This window comes from Oratosquilla oratoria, chromosome 40 (genome assembly GCF_046742065.1).
Source record: "Oratosquilla oratoria isolate Oo_2021 chromosome 40, ASM4674206v1, whole genome shotgun sequence".
Taxonomy (NCBI): domain Eukaryota; kingdom Metazoa; phylum Arthropoda; class Malacostraca; order Stomatopoda; family Squillidae; genus Oratosquilla; species Oratosquilla oratoria.
The window spans coordinates 39961882-39982884 of NC_134816.1; the positions used below are offsets into that span (position 1 = coordinate 39961882).

The 21003-nt window shown below is 37.1% G+C and overlaps 2 protein-coding genes across 2 annotated transcripts in view; both read right to left on the reverse strand.

The window, feature by feature from the left end:
• The window catches only part of LOC143020803 (uncharacterized), a 137192-nt gene that overhangs the window by 74177 nt on the left and 42012 nt on the right, over positions 1 to 21003 (reverse strand). The window lies entirely within an intron of this gene.
• On the reverse strand, positions 5614 to 11639 carry LOC143020804 (uncharacterized). The gene is made up of 4 exons (XM_076177577.1): positions 11580 to 11639; positions 7884 to 8102; positions 6527 to 7460; positions 5614 to 6276 (listed from the first exon to the last, which is right to left on the reverse strand). Exons 2-3 carry the CDS (start codon positions 8080 to 8082, stop codon positions 6865 to 6867), a joined length of 795 nt encoding a protein of 264 aa, XP_076033692.1. The 5' UTR covers positions 8083 to 8102; positions 11580 to 11639; the 3' UTR covers positions 5614 to 6276; positions 6527 to 6864.

A 21003-nucleotide genomic window follows, 5' to 3' on the forward strand; every position in this document is an offset into this window, starting at 1 on the left:
TTGACAATTGTGTTGAACGAAACATTGAGAATTTTTTTAAACACGTGGAAAAAAATGTTTTAAAAAAATTGAAAATATGTGCGACGTGACGTCATAACGTCGGCATCAGAGCGCGGGAAGATTTTTCGGTCCTTGTGTATGGTCATCGCGAATAAAACAATAAATAAATATGAAACAACACGTCGACATAGAAAACGAAAGTCGACGGCATTATGCCTAGTGTGAAGAAGGAAATTGACGGCATTTTTGCCAAGTGTGAAGATAAAAATCGATGGTCATTTTGCCTAGTGTGAAGATGGAAGTCGAAGGCAGTTTTGCTCAGTGTGAACACTGAAATCAACGGTATTTTTGCTTGGTGTGAAGATGAATATCGACGGTATTTGTGCCCAGTATATCAAAATCGACGGTAATTTTGCTCTATGTGAACATGGAAATCAACGGTATTTTTGCCTGGTGTGATGATGAAAATCGACGGTATTTTTGCCTAGTGTGAAGATGGAAATCGATGATCTTTTTGCTTAGAGTGATAATGGTAATCGACGGTATTTTTGCCTAGTGTGAAGATGGAAATCGACGGTGTTTTTGCCTGGTGTGAAGATAAAAATCGATGGTAATTTTGCCTAGTGTGAAGATGGAAGTCGAAGGCAGGTTTGCTCAGTGGGAACACGGAAATCAACGGTATATTTGCCTAGTGTGAAGATGGAAATCGACGGTATTTAATAGTGTAGATGAAAATAGGTAACTTTGCTCAATGTGAACATGGAAATCAACGGTATTTTTGCCTAGTGTGAAGATAAAAATCAACGGTATTTTTGCCTAGTGTGAAGATGAAAATCGACGGTATTTTTGCCAAGTATGAAGATAAAAATCAACGGTATTTTTGCCCAGTATGAAGATCGAAATCGACGGTAATTTTGCTCAGTGTGAACATGGAAATCAACGGTATTTCTGCCTAGTGTGAAGATGGAAATCGATGGTATTTTTTGACTAGTGTGAATATAAATATCGCCGGCAGTTTTCCACAGTGTGAAGATGGAAATCGTCGGCAGTTTTGCTCAGTGTGAACATGGAAATCAACGGTATTTTTTCTTAGTGTGAAGATGGAAATCAACGGTATTTTTGCTTTGTGTGAAGATGGAAATCGATGGTATTTTTGCCTAGTGTGAAGATAAAAATCGACGGTAATTTTCCCTAGTGTGATGGAAATCGACGGCAGTTTTGCTCAGTGTGAACATGGAAAACAACGGTATTTTTGCCTGGTGTGAAGATGGAAATCGACGGTATTTTTGCCTAGTGTGAAGATAGAAATCAAAGGCCTTTTTGCTTAGTGTGATGGTAATCGACGGTATATTTGCCTAGTGTGAAGATGGAAATCGACGGCAGTTTTGCCCTGTGCGGAGGAAATCGACGGTATTTTTGTCTAGTGTGAAGATGGAAATCGACGGTGTTTTTTGCCTAGTCTAAGACATGAAAGGTAAAGATGTCATGGTATCAGGGAACGAAATTTTTAGGTCAGCATGTGGACTTACGTAACACTGAACGAAACATTCTGAGAAAGCCGTGTAGATTCTTTTTTAAGAAGAAAAGACGATGAATTTTGACAATTGTGGTCATTAAAACTGAGCGAAACATCACGAGAAAATATTGAAATACATGCAGAGAGAAAAGTTTTAAAAATATAGAAGAGACGATGAGTTTTGACAATTGTGTTGAACGAGACATTGAGAATGTTTTTAAACACGTGGAAAGAAAGACGTTTTATAATTTTTGAAAATATATGCGACGTGACGTCATAACGTCGGCATCAGAGCGCGGGAAGATTTTTCGGTCGTTGTGTATGGTCATCGCAAATAAAACAAAAAATAAATATGAAACAAGACGTCGACATAGAAAACCAAAATCGACGGCATTATGCCTAGTGTGAAGATGGAAATTGACGGAATTTTTGTCTAGTGTGAAGATAAAAATCGATGGTAATTTTGCCTAGTGTGAAGATGAAAGTCGAAGGCAGGTTGCTCAGTGTGAACACGGAAATCAACGGTATATTTGCCTAGTGGAAATCAACGGTATTTTATAGTGAAGATGAAAATCGACGGTAATTTTGCTCAATGTGAACATATCAACGGTATTTTTGCCTAGTGTGAAGATAAAAATCAACGGTATTTTTGCCTAGTGTGAAGATAAAAATCAACGGTATTTTTGCCTAGTATGAAGATCAAAATCGACGGTAATTTTGCTGTGTGAAGATGGAAATCAACGGTATTTTTGCCTAGTGTGAAGATGGAAATCGATGGTAATTTTGAGTGAAGATATATATCGACGGCACTTTTGCTCAGTGTGAAGATGGAAATCGACGGCAGTTTTGCTCAGTGTGAAGATGGAAATCAGCGGTATTTTTGCCTAGTGTGAAGATGGAAATCAACCGTAATTTTGCCTAGTGTGAAGATGGAAATCGACGGCAGTTTAGCTTAGTGTGTACATGGAAATCAACGGTATTTTTGCTTAGTGTGTAGATGGAAATCGACGAAAGTTTTGCAGTGTGGAGGAAATCGACGGTATTTTTGCCGTGTGATGGAAATCGACGGTATTTTTGCCTTGTGTGTAGGAAATCGACGGTATTTTTGCCTAGTGTGAAGATGGAAATCGACGGTGTTATTGCCTAGTTTAACACGTGAAAGGGAAATCAAGGTGTTATGGTATCGGAACGAAATTTTCTGAGAAAGCCGTGCAGAGAAAAATGTGTAAAAAAGAATATAGACGATGAATTTTGACAATTGTGTTCTGAGCGAAACATTGAGAAAATCCTTAAATACACGTAGAGAGAAACGTTTTGAAAATATAGAAAAGACGATGAATTTTGACAATTGTGTTGAACGAAACAGAAAATTTTAAACACGTGGAAAGATGGATAAAAATATTGAAAATGTGATGGAATTTGATGCAACGTGACGTCATAACGTCGGCATCGGAGCGCGGGAAGATTTTTCGGTCCTTGTGCATGGTCATCGCGCGTAGGCAACCTTTTCCTTGACTTTTGGCGAAGAAATGTTTGTATTTTTTTATTTGATTTATGAAATTTTTTGGCTCGAAGGCCAAGCGCCGGAGCCGGTAGGCCATTCAGCGCAATTCTGTATTTTGAAGACCAAAAACTCGATGGAGATGATCAGGAAACTTTATATATACAAAAATAGCGTTTTCTATCGACGTCACGAAAATAATGACGGCAATGTAGCGCGGTGCATTGTGGGATTAATGACGTTTCCCAATGAATCTAAAAAAAATTTTCTTTTCCTTTTTGTCACCTATGCATGAACACAATTGTATGATAACACTAAGAAACTTTCAGTAATTTTACGGTACTATACTGGCAGCTGGGGCTTCCATCTTTCTACTGTAAAAAATTACGGTCACACGGAATTTTTTTTTACAGTATAATCCCATATTTTCCACAAGAATATTATATATATATTTTTTTTTTGGGGGGGGGTGAATATGCCTATATGTGTGAGGAATGCTTCCTAATGAAATGCCTTCAGGTGATATAATCTCTTACAAGCATTAAAAAAAAAAAAAAAAAAAAAAAAAAAAAAAAAAATTAACTGGCTAGCTGGCAATGGGAACATACAGGACTCTCTGCACTTGAAGTATTAACACTAACAAATGAAAATATGTTCATTCCAAAGAAAATTTAACATACTTTTTCAACTGGTAGCCTAGCTTATAGTACAAAAATAAACTTACATAACACAAAAAGAACATTGTAGGTATTGTGCTTGAGACCCATTACCATTATTCTACTGAAGCCAATACAAGAATTTATTCATAACCTTGACTATTAAAATGATAAAAATACTGATGTATAAAGCAATTTAGGAATAAATAATTGTGCAAAGAAAAATATATGTACATATAACACTTTTTTCCCCATCAAAGTTAAAGAATCACAACATTGAACTAAACAACTACTAAGATCAAATCCTTAAGAGAATAAATGATGCAATGTACATACATATACCAAGGCTTTTTCCCCCTTACAAGGGAGGTAGCCAAAAAGGGAAAGGCATAAAAACACTCCCACCCATTTCATCCCTACATACACTCCACACCCCTCCCACCCTCCCTCTCATCTGAGCACCTCCTGGATGACGGGTCATCCCTGCAATGTACTAAGTATAAACAAATTTAAAAGAAATCCTTTCATAATACCCAAACAGTACTTTTTATGACAAAAAACTGAACACTTTGTGAAATAAAATTACAGATCCAGTTTTATTCAAGATTCAATGAATACTTGTCACAAGGATAATATTTTCTTGGAAAATATGCCTATATGAGGCCTATATGTCAATGTGAAGAATGCTACCTAATTAAATGTAGTCTTCAAGTGATATAATCTCTTACAAGCATTAACAAAAAAAGAAAAAGAAACTAAACTGGCTGTCTGGCAATGGGAACATACAGAACTCTAAGCACTTGAAGTATTATGACTAACAAATGAATATATGTTTATTCGAAAGAAAATTTAACATACTTTTTTTAACGGGTACTCTAATTTTTAGTACAAAATAATAATAATACTTTTATTTCAGGCACACATGGCCCATATATATATATATACATACAGTGTAAAAAAGTTTTAAAATGGATAAATAAAAACTATGTACAAGGTGTATAAACCTATGAGCAGTACGAACATAAACCTACATAACACAAAAAGAGTATTGTAGGTATTGTGCTTGAGACCCATTACCATTATCCTACTGAAGCCAATACAAGAATTTATTCATAACCTTGCTGACTGTTGAAATGATCAAAATACTGATTTATAAAGCAATTTACAAATAAATAATTATGCAAAGAAAACTGTATATATAAACAACACTTTTTCCCATCAAAGTTAGAGAATCACAACCTTCTCACATGCTCTGGCTGATCTGGCTGGTGATGTTTCAACAGATTAAACAGAGACAGCACCTTTGGGCTAACAGGAGCCACCTTCTTTTTTTTTGGGTCCTTTGTGGATTTTGGTCCCAGAATTTGGGTCGATCTTCATGAAGAACCTGCATGGAAAATTCAATTTAACATTTAAAGTTACTTCAGTCATGGAGTGCTATTTTGGATTGTAAATGAAATACATGTATTTCAGCAACTATCTTTATTGAAGGGAGTGAAGTGGAGGGAGTGAACATGAGGGGACGTCCTAGGATGAGGTGGATGGATGGGGTGAAGGGGGCTTTGGGGAAGAGGGGAATGTCTGTTGAGGAAGGAAGGGAGAGGACGGAAGACAGAGGTGAGTGGAGAATGGTTGTATATGGATGATGTTGTGATTGCATGAGGAGGAATGGGTGGGGGGTGGGGTAGTATGTGTGAGTAAAATTTGAAGCAGACCGAAGGGATTTCTCCCCGTCCTCTCCTTATACGCAAGGGGGGACGGAGAGGGGGGGTCGCCGATTAAATGAAGCGGCCTTGCTGTGGATGTGCTGTGTCTTGCGACACTGCTTCTGACCCAGGGCGGTGGGCAGGGTGCAGGGATGACCCGTCATCCAGGAGGTGCTCAGATGAGAGGGAGGGTGGGAAGGGGTGTGGAGTGTATTTAGGGATGAAATGGGTGGGAGTGTTTTTATGCCTTTCCCTTTTTGGCTACCTCCCTTGGAAGGGGGAAAAAGCCTTGGTATATGTATGTATGTATCTTTATTGAATCTAGCTTTACTGATCCACTTGAACAAGTACCTCTGAACAAACTCCAAAGTAAACCCAGCATTTGATGGGTATTTTACATCCATGATGAAAAATAGCTCAAACATGAGAGCAAAGGCCTGGATGAAGCATGGAATGTCCCTCATGACGATCACTCCATCTGACGCCAAGTAGAAATTTGATCCATTGTAAAGGCAAGGGATTCCTTCAAAAAATATATAAACACATTTAATGACTTGACACTTGAAGACCTAGAGAAAGGTGACTATTGTGTGAGGCAAATATCACTGCAATAGAAACACATTAACAATTTCAAGGCTTCTAAACACTTTCATTTGCCAGGGCTCAACATTAACAGCTCTTTACTTGTTCAGGATAAGTAGGAATTCAAAAAAGGAAATCATGGTTGGACAAACAGAAGTTTCCTGATTAAAATAAAGAGGCCATGGAATAGTGTTGGAGCAAGTAATTTCCATATTAGAATATTTTATGAATGCACATATACTTACCAACTGCAATCAAACATGGCGTTTTTGGGAAGTCTGCTTCCTCTGTCAGTCTGTTCACATCATATGGTTTCTAGAAAAGAAATAGAGCAATTAATTATTCATATAATTTCAACATCAATCTTTTTTCCAAGTCATGTGTACATCACCAATAAATTCTCAACTTAATATATTGCCTAAATAAAATGTCCTGGATACTGAATAATTCTAATATTATTTAAAGTTTTTATGTTATGTTGCAGCTTTTATAAACCTTTTTTTTTTTTTTTATTGAAATATCTTTTAATTCTGTAGTTGCTTAACAAGTACAGTATAAATCCTACCTCTGCAACTCGAAAAAGGGATTCTTTTTCCTCTTGAAATTATGTCATGATGAGGGTGATTGTTGCCACCTGGTAGGGCAACTGATTTCCCACTTCTTCACACGCTTTTTTTGCACATCTTAGTCTGCCCCTCAGTTTCTTTGCAAGTTTGGATTTTACTCTGCTTTCTTCTTCAAAAGAGTCAACAATAAGTTGCTGCTTCTCCCCAAAAGCCTCCAGCATTCTGCCTTGACAACTGAAGCCCATCAGTTGTTGAAAGTGACCATCCAAAGCTTCTGCTGTAAACAGAGCTGGCCATTTGTCCCTCAGCTCGAATGTGCTGCAGCCCTTCATAATCATTACCCTCTGATGGTAATACTCAAACTCAGGACCAGATTGTTCCTCAGGGGGGTCAGGCAATTTATTTGTTGGTCCATAACTTGATTTTTTTTTATTACTGCAGCTTCTTCACTGTCAGAATCTTCAGCAATTATCTTTATTTTGTACTGCCCACGCCTCTCAGTCTCCGCTCTAGCAACCAGCTGGTTGAGAACAGAATCATATCCTCTGCCAATACTGGTGCCAGCCACTTGCACATCTTTGAGGCATGGGAAGATGTCAATCACTTTTTTAGCAATCACCTCCATGTGGCACCGATAAGGCTTTGGGTGCACCTGCAGTACTTTGGCCACCACATGTCTGACAATGGCCCTCCTATCTCTGGGAGACAGCTCTGCAGTTCCACCATGCTTCAGCACTCTATGAACTGCCTTCCTGACCCCCTTTGGCCTGTCTTCCATGTCCTCAAATGTCAGCTCAACAGTTGAGGGCCATGTTGCACAGTGAGCACTTGGGGATGGTGACTGGCTGTCAGGAACTATGGACCTCAAGGGGGTGTGAGGTATCAGTCGTAGGGGACTGCTTGCCTCACTGACAACTTGAGGGTTATCATCCACTGCAAAATATAACAAATTAATTTAATTAAACTGACCAGGTTCTGCCCAATGTGGATGGCCCTGATCAGGACCACATCCCCAACCACTTATCATGGCCAACTCTAAATCGGGCCTGCCCATTCATAGCATTCATTTGATTACTCAATTTTCCCAAAATGCTGTTAAAGGTATTTCAATTTCCAATACACATTCTAAGTACAGATTTCTATTTTAAAAAGGCCAGGAAGTGTACTCACTTTGTTTACTGCTACTTACAGAAAATATATTTTACTGGCTTCATTCTGTCTTGATGTTTTCATGTTTAGATAATGATGGATGCCTGTGAACCCATTTTAGGGGTAAGGACTTTCTTTTTTTTTTTTTTTTTTGCTTGTCAACCCAAGTTAAATCTCCTACAGACACAAACATGCCACTTGACTTACCCTGGGCTGTCCATGTCTCCATGAGGGCTCTGGCCATTATAGGCTTCAGTGCTGCATGAAGGTCGATGTCTTTTATAAGCCTAAACTCTTCATCTCTATCCACTCCAACATCCTCCAGGCACTTCATCACTTCTTCTAGCTTGTGTTCAAGCTTAAGTTTCACCAGCCCAGACAAGACTAGGTCTTTCACTTCATCCATGTTTAAAAATGATACAGCCACTGGAAAATGACAGTATGTAGTCCAGAAACAGCTACACACCACCAAATGCAAGATATGAGATGTATAAAAAAAAAATCAATTCAAAACTGTTTGGAAGAGGTATATTTGATAAGCTTAGCACAACTGGCACATGTTAAGTTTATTAAATGAAGAAAATTCTGACAAGTATGTAAAGAGAAAATCAGCTTTTTTATATTTGAAAAATAGAATAGTTCGCTTTTTCACTTTCAGTGAGATGGGGGAAGAGGTCTCACACACACACTAATCAATACTTATACACTTGTCTGAAAGGTATGCAAGTTCAACAAAAGTGCTTAGATTCCATGCTTAATTTTTTTTTCTTACCTACCTACATAATTTTTTCAAGACATGTTAATCTAAACAAATTTTTTTAGGCTGGCTTGTATTTGGATTGCACATAAATCTGCTTGTGTACATATATTTATGTAGGAACAGTGTATTTTAATGAAATTCCCCAATCCTGTCCAAGCTTGTAGATGTTATGGGGTGCATAACTCAGAATATGACTCAAATTTACACATTTTGTACTCTTTACAGACTGTGAGGATCCATGACATATTAGCAAGCCAGAGGTTGGCACACAAATGAACTGATAGGTTTGCACAACAAAAAACAGTCATTTCTTTCACCAAAATAAGGATAATTTTTCCTACCAGAAAACCATCCTCGTTCTTTTCTAGAAGCAAGGCTTGGTCTTTTTAGTACTCGGTACCTTTAAATACTGCTGTTTTAATGTCCATCAAGAATGTCAAGCTTGAAATCTATAGAATGTTTTATTTGAAAGGCAGCAGGGAAGAGACAACCAGCACTGTAAAATGCCTGTAGCAACTGATGTCTTTTGGCAAGTGATTTGGGGAGATTTTTTAGATTATGAAGACCTCTAGCACACTTTTTAAAGTATGAGTGTTTGCTCTCAAATCTCATTGTCCACAATCGGATCAGTGGACCAAATCTGACAATTAGCTCAGGGTAGTGACAGAGAAAATGATGTTTTGGTCTAAGGTTGATGTTTGGGAATATGGTAGCTCTGTAATCAATATAATCTTCAATTAGAGAAGCCAAGAAGACAATCTGACCTTGGGCTATAGCTGGAGCACAAACCAATTCAACTATCAACTTTAATTTTAAATAAAGCTGCCAGTCTTCATCATTGGTGTCTTTAACTAAATCCCCAATATACACAGAAAACAGCCTGAGAAAAACCCAATTTTGAACAGCATGGCCCACCAGTCTGTCATTATTCCTAGTTACACCGCCTGGTCTATCCAAGCTATCAGTTCCTGATAAGACCAGGTTAAATATCTTGCTATTCAATTTGTCATAACTAAACCACTTCTTGTTGACAAGATTATGTATGATGAGTGGCATGTCATATGACACTACACCTTCAAAGAGATCATGCCCCAAGCAAGGTGGCAGTCCTGGATTTGCAACATGAAAATGTGTCAACTGGTTAAAAACTGAATCAAATTTAATACCATGATGAGAAGCAAGGTTAGCATGTTCATCAATGTATTTAATATCCCTGGTGTAACTCTCTACAGATCTCCTAGTCCCAAGTTTGTAAGGTGTCTCTCTGAAGGAGTCCAAGTCAAGTGTGCAAAATCTGCAAATGTATTGGTGTCTAAAACTCTCCACAAATCCACCAATTCCATGAGATCCAAGATTATCTCCAACAATTGCACAAACAGTGCCTTGAATATTCTTTTCACCTTCAACAGTTTTCACTTCTATGCCTGTAGTTTCCAGTGACTGCAGATCTTTCACTAGTCTTGAAAACACTTTATCTTGCCCAAACTGCAGATCCGACTCAGTGAATAGCATAACCAGTTGCATATGGTCAATGGATGACCATAAATGTGAATCAATATTAGCCAAGGTAAAATAGACACCTACAACTTAATGCTTCTTCCTGGATGATCCCAGAGGATTCACCACTTCAAAGGCATCTTGGTACAAAATAATTTGGAATGATTCCTGCTGAAATAAAGATCTAAATACTGTCCCATCTTTAACATCTCTGAGTATCTCAGGCATCTCATTTTCTGCAGTACGAGCTTCTGGGACATTATGTAAATTTATGAAAGCAGGATAACTATCATACATCAATTTTATACTCTCTTTAATTGGGATGTATTGAGCATATCTTGCACTGTTTTCATCATCATGTCCAAGATATATTGGTCTTGGATGCAAAGAAGGAAATTTGTTCTCATAATATGTTTTCCTAGTTTGTTCTGATCTTAAGGGACCATTCATACTACTCTGAAAAATCCCTGCTCCACTGTCTCAAGAATTCCTTGAATTTTGTCATTTTCTACACCTGCCTCAATCAATTTTTCACATAAGTTTTTTGTATATGTTTATTCTCTATCTGTTGTATGCATCTGACTTCATCTACAATTTTTTGTACTGTTTTAGCAGGTATAATAAATTTTGCTTCTAAATTCAAGTAAAATAATGCTAATTCCCTCAAAAGTAGCTCTTCCTTCATCTCATCTGAGAGCGAATCATCATCATCTGTATCATTATTCAGTGAAACATAATTTTCATCAATTTCCATTTCTAAGATTTCATTAACAGAGAAATCAGTTTCCTCTGTGCTAATTTGGAAACAGCTATCTTGCAATAATGTGTGAGTCCAATATCTATGTTTCCTAGTTAGATGTGATGTAAAAGATGAGGTCACACCAAATGTTTTCTGAGTTTTTAAAAGGATATGTTCCCCCCACCCAAAAACCCCGGTTTCCCACATTTTCCCCCCCAGATCGTTCAGGAGGAGAGGTAGGCCAAAGTGCATTACTTTAACAATTAATATCTATAAAACTACGCAATTCCGAAGGAAATGAAGTACACCATCGTTCACATCACAACATTTATCACTAGGAACACATGAGCCAGATATCAAGTTGTATGGTTGGCCGTGTCCATAAATTGTCCGATGTTTTTTCAAATGGCAAATAAAATCTCAAGTTCCTACATTTCTGTTGACAATGGGGTTGAGTACACTTCAGAAGTACACTTTTGGATGCAGTTTTGTCATATAATAAACTACAAATAGACATGTACTTATGCTCACGATACACGTGTGTCTTGAAACCAGAATAGCTTGAAAAACTTTGCACACATTTACAGATTCCACACGGAAATTGATAGTTTGGTGTATTTCTGTGATACTTATAGTGACTGACATATTGCTTCATGTTTGATGCAGAGTATGTACACTGATTACAATTGTACATTGCTACAGTTTAGTGAAATATTTGCCTAAACTATTTATCTGCACTGTAAAATCCAGTCAGTTAGTAGTTACTTTCGAAAATTTGTGGCAACCAGAAAGATTAAAAAATTTGCAGTTAAGGTCGAATTTACAGATAAACAATCAATTGGCATCAAATGAGAAATTACTAAAAGAGAATAATGTGCCAGCTGCTAAGAAAAACAAATATACATACAGGAAATAAGTTTTACCAAATTTCCCTCAATGTTCCGATCTCCTTTGTTGGGCTGCAAGATGGTCGCTGTATGTAACCCAGAATGCAATGCTCCGCACGTTGTCAGTGCATTATTGAAATAACGCATTTTCTCGGTAAGTTACTGAACTTCCTCAATAATACAGTCATACTGAATATTTTCTAAGTAATGTACCTTATATTTTATAATGCTAAAATTAAAAGAAAAATTAAAACGCATTTTCTCAGTAATATACTGAACTTCCTCAGTAATACAGTCATACTGAATATTTTCTCAGTAATGTACCGTATATTTTACAGCCATTTCTTAGAGTGTAAGCAGTTGTTACACATAGATTATATTTCTGACAACAACATATTTCCACCAAAATGGAAGTATTTCTTGTCCAAACTCACCCTTTTTGGCGCATTCCGTGTACTGCAAAGTATCTACATTAAATACAATGTCTTCATTTGATTCCTTCTTCCTTAAAGAACCTAATATTACAAATTAATCGACAAAAGTAATTATAAAGATACCAAGTATCAAGATGATATAATGTTAATCATCAAAATTCGCAAACACAGTAGCATATGTACTAGAACCTCCAACCTCCATTTGAATAACGACAATATGACTTCCGTTGCAGACATCTAGACGTCTCTAAGGACATATTCAACAGCATATGACGGAAAGATAATTTGTTGTTTGGAGATTTGAAAAATTATATTTTGTAACCATATATCAAAATCCCACGAATCAGTTTAACATAAACATATACATATCCATCACTATGTAATGAATTAGTCAAAACTTAAAAGAATGTTAAAATGGATCTTGTATCATTACTTTTCATTCATTCGACAAACTGTTTGTCAAACATCCCCACGGTTAAACATCACTTCAAGCACGTTTGTCGAATCATTTGACATTCACACGGTCAGTTGTCACTTCAAATACGTTTGTCAAATGTGTTTGACTAAACGTATCGACGTGAAAGGTTTGTGTACAAATCGACATGTCCAAGGGAGATATTCACGTATAAAGGACCATCTAGAGATGTCTGCAACGGAAGTCATTATGTCGTTATTCAAATGGAGGTTGGAGGTACGAGTACACATGCTACTGTGTTTGCGAATTTTGATGATTAATATTATATCATCTTGATACTTGGTATCTTTATAATTACTTCTGTCGATTAATTTGTAATATTAGGTTCTTTAAGGAAGAAGGAATCAAATGAAGACATTGTATTTAATGTAGATACTTCGCAGTACACGGAATGCACCAAAAAGTGAGTTTGGACAAGAAATATTTCCATTTTGGTGGAAATATGTTGTCAGAAATATAATTATGTGTAACAACTGCCTAATCATACAACTGTGCTCGTGCATAGATGAAAAAAGAAAAAGAAAAAAAAATAGATTCTCACATTGGGAAAGACGTCATTAATCCCACAATGCACCGCGCGCCATTGCCGTCATTATTTTCGTGACGTCGATAGAAAACGCTATTTTTGTATATATAAAGTTTCCTGATCATCTCCATCGAGTTTTTGGTCTTCAAAATACAGAATTGCGCTGAATGGCCTACCGGCTCCGGCGCTTGGCCTTCGAGCCAAAAAAATTCATAAATCAAATCAAATCAAAATACAGAAACATTTCTTCGCCAAAAGTCAAGGAAAAGGTTGCCTACGCGCGATGACCATGCACAAGGACCGAAAAATCTTCCCGCGCTCCGATGCCGACGTTATGACGTCACGTTGCATCAAATTCCATCATATTTTCAATATTTTTATCCATCTTTCCACGTGTTTAAAAATTTCGCAATGTTTCGTTCAACACAATTGTCAAAATTCATCGTCTTTTCTATATTTTCAAAACGTTTCTCTCTACGTGTATTTAAGGATTTTCTCAATGTTTCGCTCAGAACACAATTGTCAAAATTCATCGTCTATATTCTTTTTTACACATTTTTCTCTGCACGGCTTTCTCAGAAAATTTCGTTCCCTGATACCATAACACCTTGATTTCCCTTTCACGTCTTAAACTAGGCAATAACACCGTCGATTTCCATCTTCACACTAGGCAAAAATACCGTCGATTTCCTCCTACACACAAGGCAAAAATACCGTCGATTTCCATCTACACTAGGCAAAAATACCGTCGATTTCCTCCTTCACACAGTGCAAAACTTTCGTCGATTTCCATCTACACACTAGGCAAAAATACCGTTGATTTCCATGTACACACTAGGCACAACTGCCGTCGATTTTCATCTTCACACTAGACCAAATACCGTCGATTACTATCTTCACACTAAGCAAAAATGCCATCGATTTTCATCTTCACACTAGGCAAAATACCGTCGATTTCCATCTTTTACACTAGGCCAAATATCGTCGATTACTATCTTCACACTAGGCAAAAATGCCGTCGATTTTCATCTTCACACTAGGCAAAATACCGTCGATTTCCATCTTCACACTGGCCAAAATATCGTCGATTACTATCTTCACACTAAGCAAAACTGCCGTCGATTTTCATCTTCACACTAGGCAAACTACCGTCGATTTCCATATCCACACTAGTCAAATATACCGTTGATTTCCATGTTCACACTGAGCAAAACTGCCGTCGATTTCCATCTTCACACAAGGCAAAATTACCGTCGATTTTTATCTTCACTCTAGGCAAAAATGCCGTCGATTTCCATCTTCACATTAGGCAAAATGCCGTCGATTTCCATCTTCACATGCAAAAATACCGTTGATTTCCATGTTAACACTGAGTAAAATTGCCGTCGATTCCCATCTTCACACTAGGCAAAATTACCGTCGATTTTTATCTTCACACTAGGCAAAAATGCCGTCGATTTCCATCTTCACACTAGGCAAAATGCCGTCGATTTTGGTTTTCTATGTCGACGTCTTGCTTCACATTTATTTTTTGTTTTATTCGCCATGACCATACACAAGGACCGAAAAATCTTCCCGCGCTCTGATGCCGACGTTATGACGTCACGTCGGATATATTTTCTATATTTTTAAAACATCTTTCCACGTGTTTAAACAATTTCTCAGAATGTCTCGTTCAACACAGTTGTCAAAATTCATCGTCTCTTCTATCTTTTTAAAATGTTTCTCTCTACATGTATTTAAAGATTTTCTCGGAATGTTTCGCTCAGTTTTAATAACACAATTGTCAAAATTCATCGTCTTTTCTTCTTAAAACATTTTTCTCCACGGGTTTCTCAGAATGTTTCGTTCAGTGTTACGTAAGGCCACGTGCTGACCTGAAAATTTCGTTCCCAGATACCATGACATCTTTACCTTTCATGTCGTCTTAACCCCGAGGTTAAGGGATTTAAAGTTTCGATAGCGTGGTTGGTAGAAGCATTGATTTGCCAACGTACAAATCTTGGGTCCGGGGACAACTGTCGGAGAAATTCCTCTTCAGAGAAAAAGTATTAAAAAAACACTTATGACATAATTACAAAAAAAAATAAAAATCGTCTCGAATGAAATGTGAACTAATGGCGGGAATTCGACTTGCGCGTTCGATTGGAGGCAAAAGGTTTTTCGTAAGAAAATGGCATCTACAAAGAAAAAACAGTTCAACACACATGCACCTGTTGAAGAGGAAAATAAACATATATTTGCTGACCACAAGATAATGGCGTGACTCAGAGCGACTTGAAAAGAAAATTTAGATTTTTTTCTTCCCCCGTTTGACGTTCGGTTAGGTGTTAGGGAGAGGCATTTCAGAATCGGGCGACGACATGCACCATCTGCCAGGGAAGGTATAGAAAATAGCTGATAAAGGTAGAGGAAAAGAAATAACAATAAGAAATTTAAATAAATATCAAATAGATAGGGAATCAACGATGAGAATGATAATTTTAAATAATCGGCAGAGAAGCATGTCAGAACCATAAGGGCGACGACAGGGACATCTGCTAGGGAAGAAAGAAGGAAAAAATACAACGCCAATAGAGAGAAGCTGATAAAGTTGGAGGAAAAGTAAGAATAATAAATAAGAAATGTAAATAGATATCAAACAGATAGGGAATCAACGATAAGAAAAATAATTGAAAAAGATCAGCAGAGAAGCATTTCAGAATCGTAAGGGCGACGACATGCATCTTCTGCTAGGGAAGAAATACAACGCCAATAGAGATGAGCTGATAAAGGTAGAGAAAGTACATGATTAATAAATAAGAAATGTAAATAAACATGAAACAGATAGGGGAACAACGATAAGAATAAGAATAAAAAAAAGTTCACGAAGCATTTCAGGTAGAAGTAGGAGAGACCTGTTAAATCGAGGAAATATTAGAATGGTAAATAAAAAGTATATAAAACATACTGGAAACAATTAAGGATGCAACGATAAGAATAATAGATAAGAAATATGAAAAACATGAAAGAGATAGGGAAGCAACGAAGAATAATGAATAAAATATAAATAAACAAGAAACACATACGAAAGCTACGATTGGAATGATAAATAATAGATATAAATAAAAAGATAAGAAACAGACCAGGAAGCAACGATAGAAAAATAATTCATCAAAGACGAGAAGACCTTTTACGAAATGCAGATGATGACACGACAGCAGCAGTACGACAATACCAATAGAGAAATATGGTAAAAGATGAGAAAATATAAAAATAACGAATAAGAAATGCAAAAAAACAAAAGAAATATATAGAGATGTAAAAATGAAAAGTAATCAAAGACGAGAAGAAAAGTTTGTGTCGTCTGGGCGCAATTACAATGTCGACAATATAATTACTATGTTGAGAGCATATGGGAATGGACTCCTGGTGCCATTTCAATGTATTTATTTATTTTCATTCTGTATTTATATCATATATATATATATATATATATATATATATATATATATATATATATATGTATATATATATATATATATATATATATATATATATATATATATATATATATATATATATATATATATATATATATTATGCATGTCAACCCGTTTCTCCTCCATCTGGAGGTACAACCCAAAGGGGCTGATACACGGTCCCCTGGATGGGCCCTAGATTTCTACGACTTTCGTTAATTCCTCCATCTTTTCACATGAAGAAAGTCGACAAGTGACCGACGACTGTTTCCCTCCTCGTACCACTTTTGTCCAATGACAAGGAACATCACGAAAAGAACGCAGGCAACAGCCCGAGGACTGTTGCCGGCAGCTACTGGGCTATGGTATCTGACAAGAGAAATTAAGGCAACGATTTTTAAAAAAGATACGACAACTTTCACTGTACCTCTTTTCTTTCGTTCCTTCTCTATCTATTTGTTTATTTATTTATTCATTTATTTACTTATTTGTTCATCCACAGCAATGAACAAATAAGTAAATAAATGAATAAATGGATGTGCTGTGTCTTGCGACACTGCTTCTGACCCAGGGATGGAATGGGTGGGAATGATTTTATGCCTTTTTCTTTTTGGCTACCTCCCTTGTAAGGGGGAAAAAGCCTTGGTATATGTATGTATGTACTTATTTGTTTATTCTATTTTATTTGATCTATTTGATCAATTAATTTATTTATTTACATAGTATTTATTTGTCTATTTATTTATTCATTTATTTATTTCTATCTATTTTTATCATTTTTTCATGCTTCCGTGGGCAGATGGTCGTGAGTTCGAATCCCGGAACCCACTATGGGCTATGTTACGTTGGTTCCCGACAGCCTTGGCCAAGCAAAGGAGAAAAAAGAAAAGAAAAAAGAGTAAAAGCAGCAAGACTGCAACAGGGTAGAGGCCAAACGCAGAGTATGGGAGTCCAATATATTTGACGTTTCGCCCAGCAGCAGGGCTTCTTCAGAAATAACATCGATGAAAAACTTTGTACTCCTTATATAGCCCGAGCCTTGCGGGGAGAAACAAACATTAAAATGGTGTACACACAATTTGCGCAAATTGCTTGTTACTTGTCATTACAATTGCCAATGGGTTTTTTTATTGTAAAAAATCCACTATTCTGATTTATATTTTCTATGAGGGATATAAACGCCGATTCTAAACATCTACATTTCATTGTATGTCGCAACTGAGAGGGTTTGCCCATACAGGAGTTTCTCACTTCCCACATCGCAGTTCAGTTGCCCAGGGGGCGCTGAAACCATTTCTTTTCTTTTTTACTTTGGTTATATCCGCCTGTCTTTGTAGACTTATTAGTTGATTTATTTATTTACTTATTGTCTCGTTGCATTATTCCTCCCTTCCTTGATTTTTTCTCTTTTCTTCGCTTTCTTGTGACATTCATTTATCATCGGCTGCCATATGTACGATGATGCACCACACTACTCGCATTATAAAACATAAAGTCACAGCTGTATTACTCGTTCTCTCTCGACTCGTTCTCTCTCACTCTGAATATTAGTAACCACAGAAAATATGATGATCAGGCCAGTTCACAGAGTACCCTCAGATACAACAACAAAATAGATATGATCAAGACGCCAACACTGGCATCCTACCCGCTCGCGCCTGAAGACGCCAAAAACTGGCGTCATCGTATGGAGAGGGTGAAGCTCTCTCGCAACTTCGCTCAAACCAATTCTCCCTTTCGTCGCTTCTTTGGCTCCAACCACAACAACAACAACAAAAACAAAAACAACAACAAAATCGCTCTTGTGAGATAATCTCTTTAAAATCCCACTTTCGAATTGTACAAGTTAAAAACTTTGTGTGTGTGTGTGTGTACATGTACACCCATGTACATAAGAACATAAGAATGAAGGAGACTGCAACAAGAGACCATGAGGCCTACACTAGACAGTTCCATGTCCACCTGCCATCCCCATCCATGACGTTGTCTAGCCGTTTCTTAAAACAACCGATAGTTTCAGCGCTCACGACATCATGGTCACCAAGTCTGTTATTCCATTCGTTGGCCACCTAACCTATTAGGAAACCAATTCTTACCTATTTCCTTTCTAAATCTAAATTTGCCCAGTTTAAACCCATTACTGTGAGTCCTGCACTGTTGTCTTAATATGATGACCTTGTTTTCGTCACCCTTGTCAAAGCCTTTGTATGAAAATTATTGATGATTTTTTTCTAGCCATCCTTCCACCCCCACCGCCGCCCCCCTCCCCCCACAGCCAAACCATCCTTCCACCCCCCACCGCCCCCTCTCCCCACCATCTCGCAACGCATCACAACTCACCTTAACCGGGAAGGACGAACTACCGGGAAGAACGAGATTCCTGTCAGTACCGGGAACGGGAACGAGACGATCGAACGTCCTCACTGAGCCAAGGTCTAAATATACAGGTCAGACCGTTAGAATTCTTCTGCGCAGCTTCTGACGTCATTTGGCTGAGTCCATTTTCTCTTTGTGATACACTGAAGAAAACTGTGAAACGCCAAGGAAGACAGGAACTATAATATTTTATATATTATATATATATATATTATATATCATATATATTATATATCATATATATTATATATTCATATATATAGACAGGAACTATAATATTTTATATATATTTATATATATATTTTATATAATATTTGTCAGAATATAACTAATTGCGTGGAGCGGTGCGAGCGAAGGCAACGTCATTTTCCAACGACGGACCAGCTTCAACTGACAGCTATAGGACCCGCTAACCCCACTTTGAACAGCCAGGTGACGTTCACGGGCCCGCTGCGCCAACTCCCTCGAAATTCGGTCGGAAGTGGTTAGACCTTATATTCTTAGATCTTGCACTGAGCAAGACCCGCCGGTTCATTGCCGACACGGACGAAAACATGTGGGTTGCCCATCCACCAAATCCTCGTGTACGTACGTACGCACACGCCAGGCTCGTGCGTGTACGTGTGTGTGTGTGTGTGTACCTATTTCTACTTATCCAACTGTAACATGCATGACAATGCCTATGCTCGAGGGAACCCGTTCAGACGCATCCATCCGTAAAAACTTAGCCATCTTAGTGTGTATTTACCTATTTACCTAGTTGTATTTTACGGGAAGGGGAGCTATGCTCGTGGGGTCCCGTCTTCATATCTCATTTTATCTAAACTATTTTTAAATTCATGTATTGTTTTTGCACACACCACTTTCTCATCTAACTTGTTCCAACTGTCTATTACTCTGTGAGGAAAGCTGTTCTTTTTCAAATCTCTTCTATAGCTGTCTTTTTTTATTTTCTTTCCGTGTCCTCTTGTATTTCTGTCATCCCATTTTATCAGATTCTCTCTATCAGTAATTTCTATGCCTTTCATGATTCTGTAAATAGCTATCAAATCTCCTCTCTCTCTTCTTTGCTCTAGTGTCTGTAGTTCAAGTTTTTGTAGTCTCTCTTCATATGATAGTTTTGAGAGTGTTGGTGCCAATTTTCTAATTGCTCTTTGTATTCTTTCAAGTTTTTTTATACATTTTTTTGTACTTGGTGACCATATCGTTGCTGCATACTCCAATCTTGGTCTTATCAGGGTGATTAGGATTTTCTTCACCATTTCTTCATCCAGGTATGTAAATGCAACTTTGATTGTTCTTATTAAATTATAAGTTTCTCCAAAAATCTTATTTATATGTTTCTCAGGTGACATATTATTCATAACAATGACTCCCAGGTCCTTCTCATTTTCTACTTTTTTTATTCCTTCTGTGTGTGTGTGTGTGTGTGTGTGTGTGTTTCAATATGGTTGGTACTCATATTCAACAAATACCTCTTGTTTCTTAAGTCATAGATTTTCTATAGTTTTCCTTGTCATTCCATCCAAACAATCTCCCAACCTCTTGCGCACGGTCAACTACGATGTGGATTGTGTTACATTCAACATGTTCTTCCCAAGATTAATATATATATATATATATATATATATATATATATATATATATATATATATGTATATATATATATATATATATATATGTATATATTCATCACAACAAAGTAATGTCGGGGCACATTGGTAAAATTGTACTAATGACCCACTTTTGGAGAAAAATAGGCGAAAGTAAAGAGATCCGTGTATTTTGATCACTGTAACATATCTGCTGAAGAGGATCACATATAGTGATCGAAATATATGGATCTCTTTACTTTCGTCTATTCTTCTCCGAAAGTGGGTCATTAGTACAATATGTTTTCATATAGTAACGCACGTATCTGTTGATTACATTTCATCCATTTTCAATACTAGTGCCCACGTTAGATGGATCGTAAATATTCTAAAATAAGCTACAAGATCTGTCACCTGAAGTATGATTTTTTTCTTCAAATTTATGATAATAGAAAGAAGCATCAAGTTCAGTCGGTTTTAAACAGTAGAGTCGTGAATTGATGTCTGTAGGGTCACGATCATTCATTTCTACTTTCACACCAAGAAACATTCTCTGAGCTGAGTGAAATCGACAGTTCTT

What these genes read in the sequence shown, in the direction of transcription:
- LOC143020804 (XM_076177577.1), bottom strand. Translation starts at nt 8,082, where the DNA reads ATGGATGAAGTGAAAGACCTAGTCTTGTCTGGGCTGGTGAAACTTAAG. An exon ending in GGAGACATGGACAGCCCAGG is followed by an intron (nt 7,461 to 7,883) that starts GTAAGTCAAGTG and finishes TATATTTTGCAG; the next exon opens with TGGATGATAACCCTCAAGTT.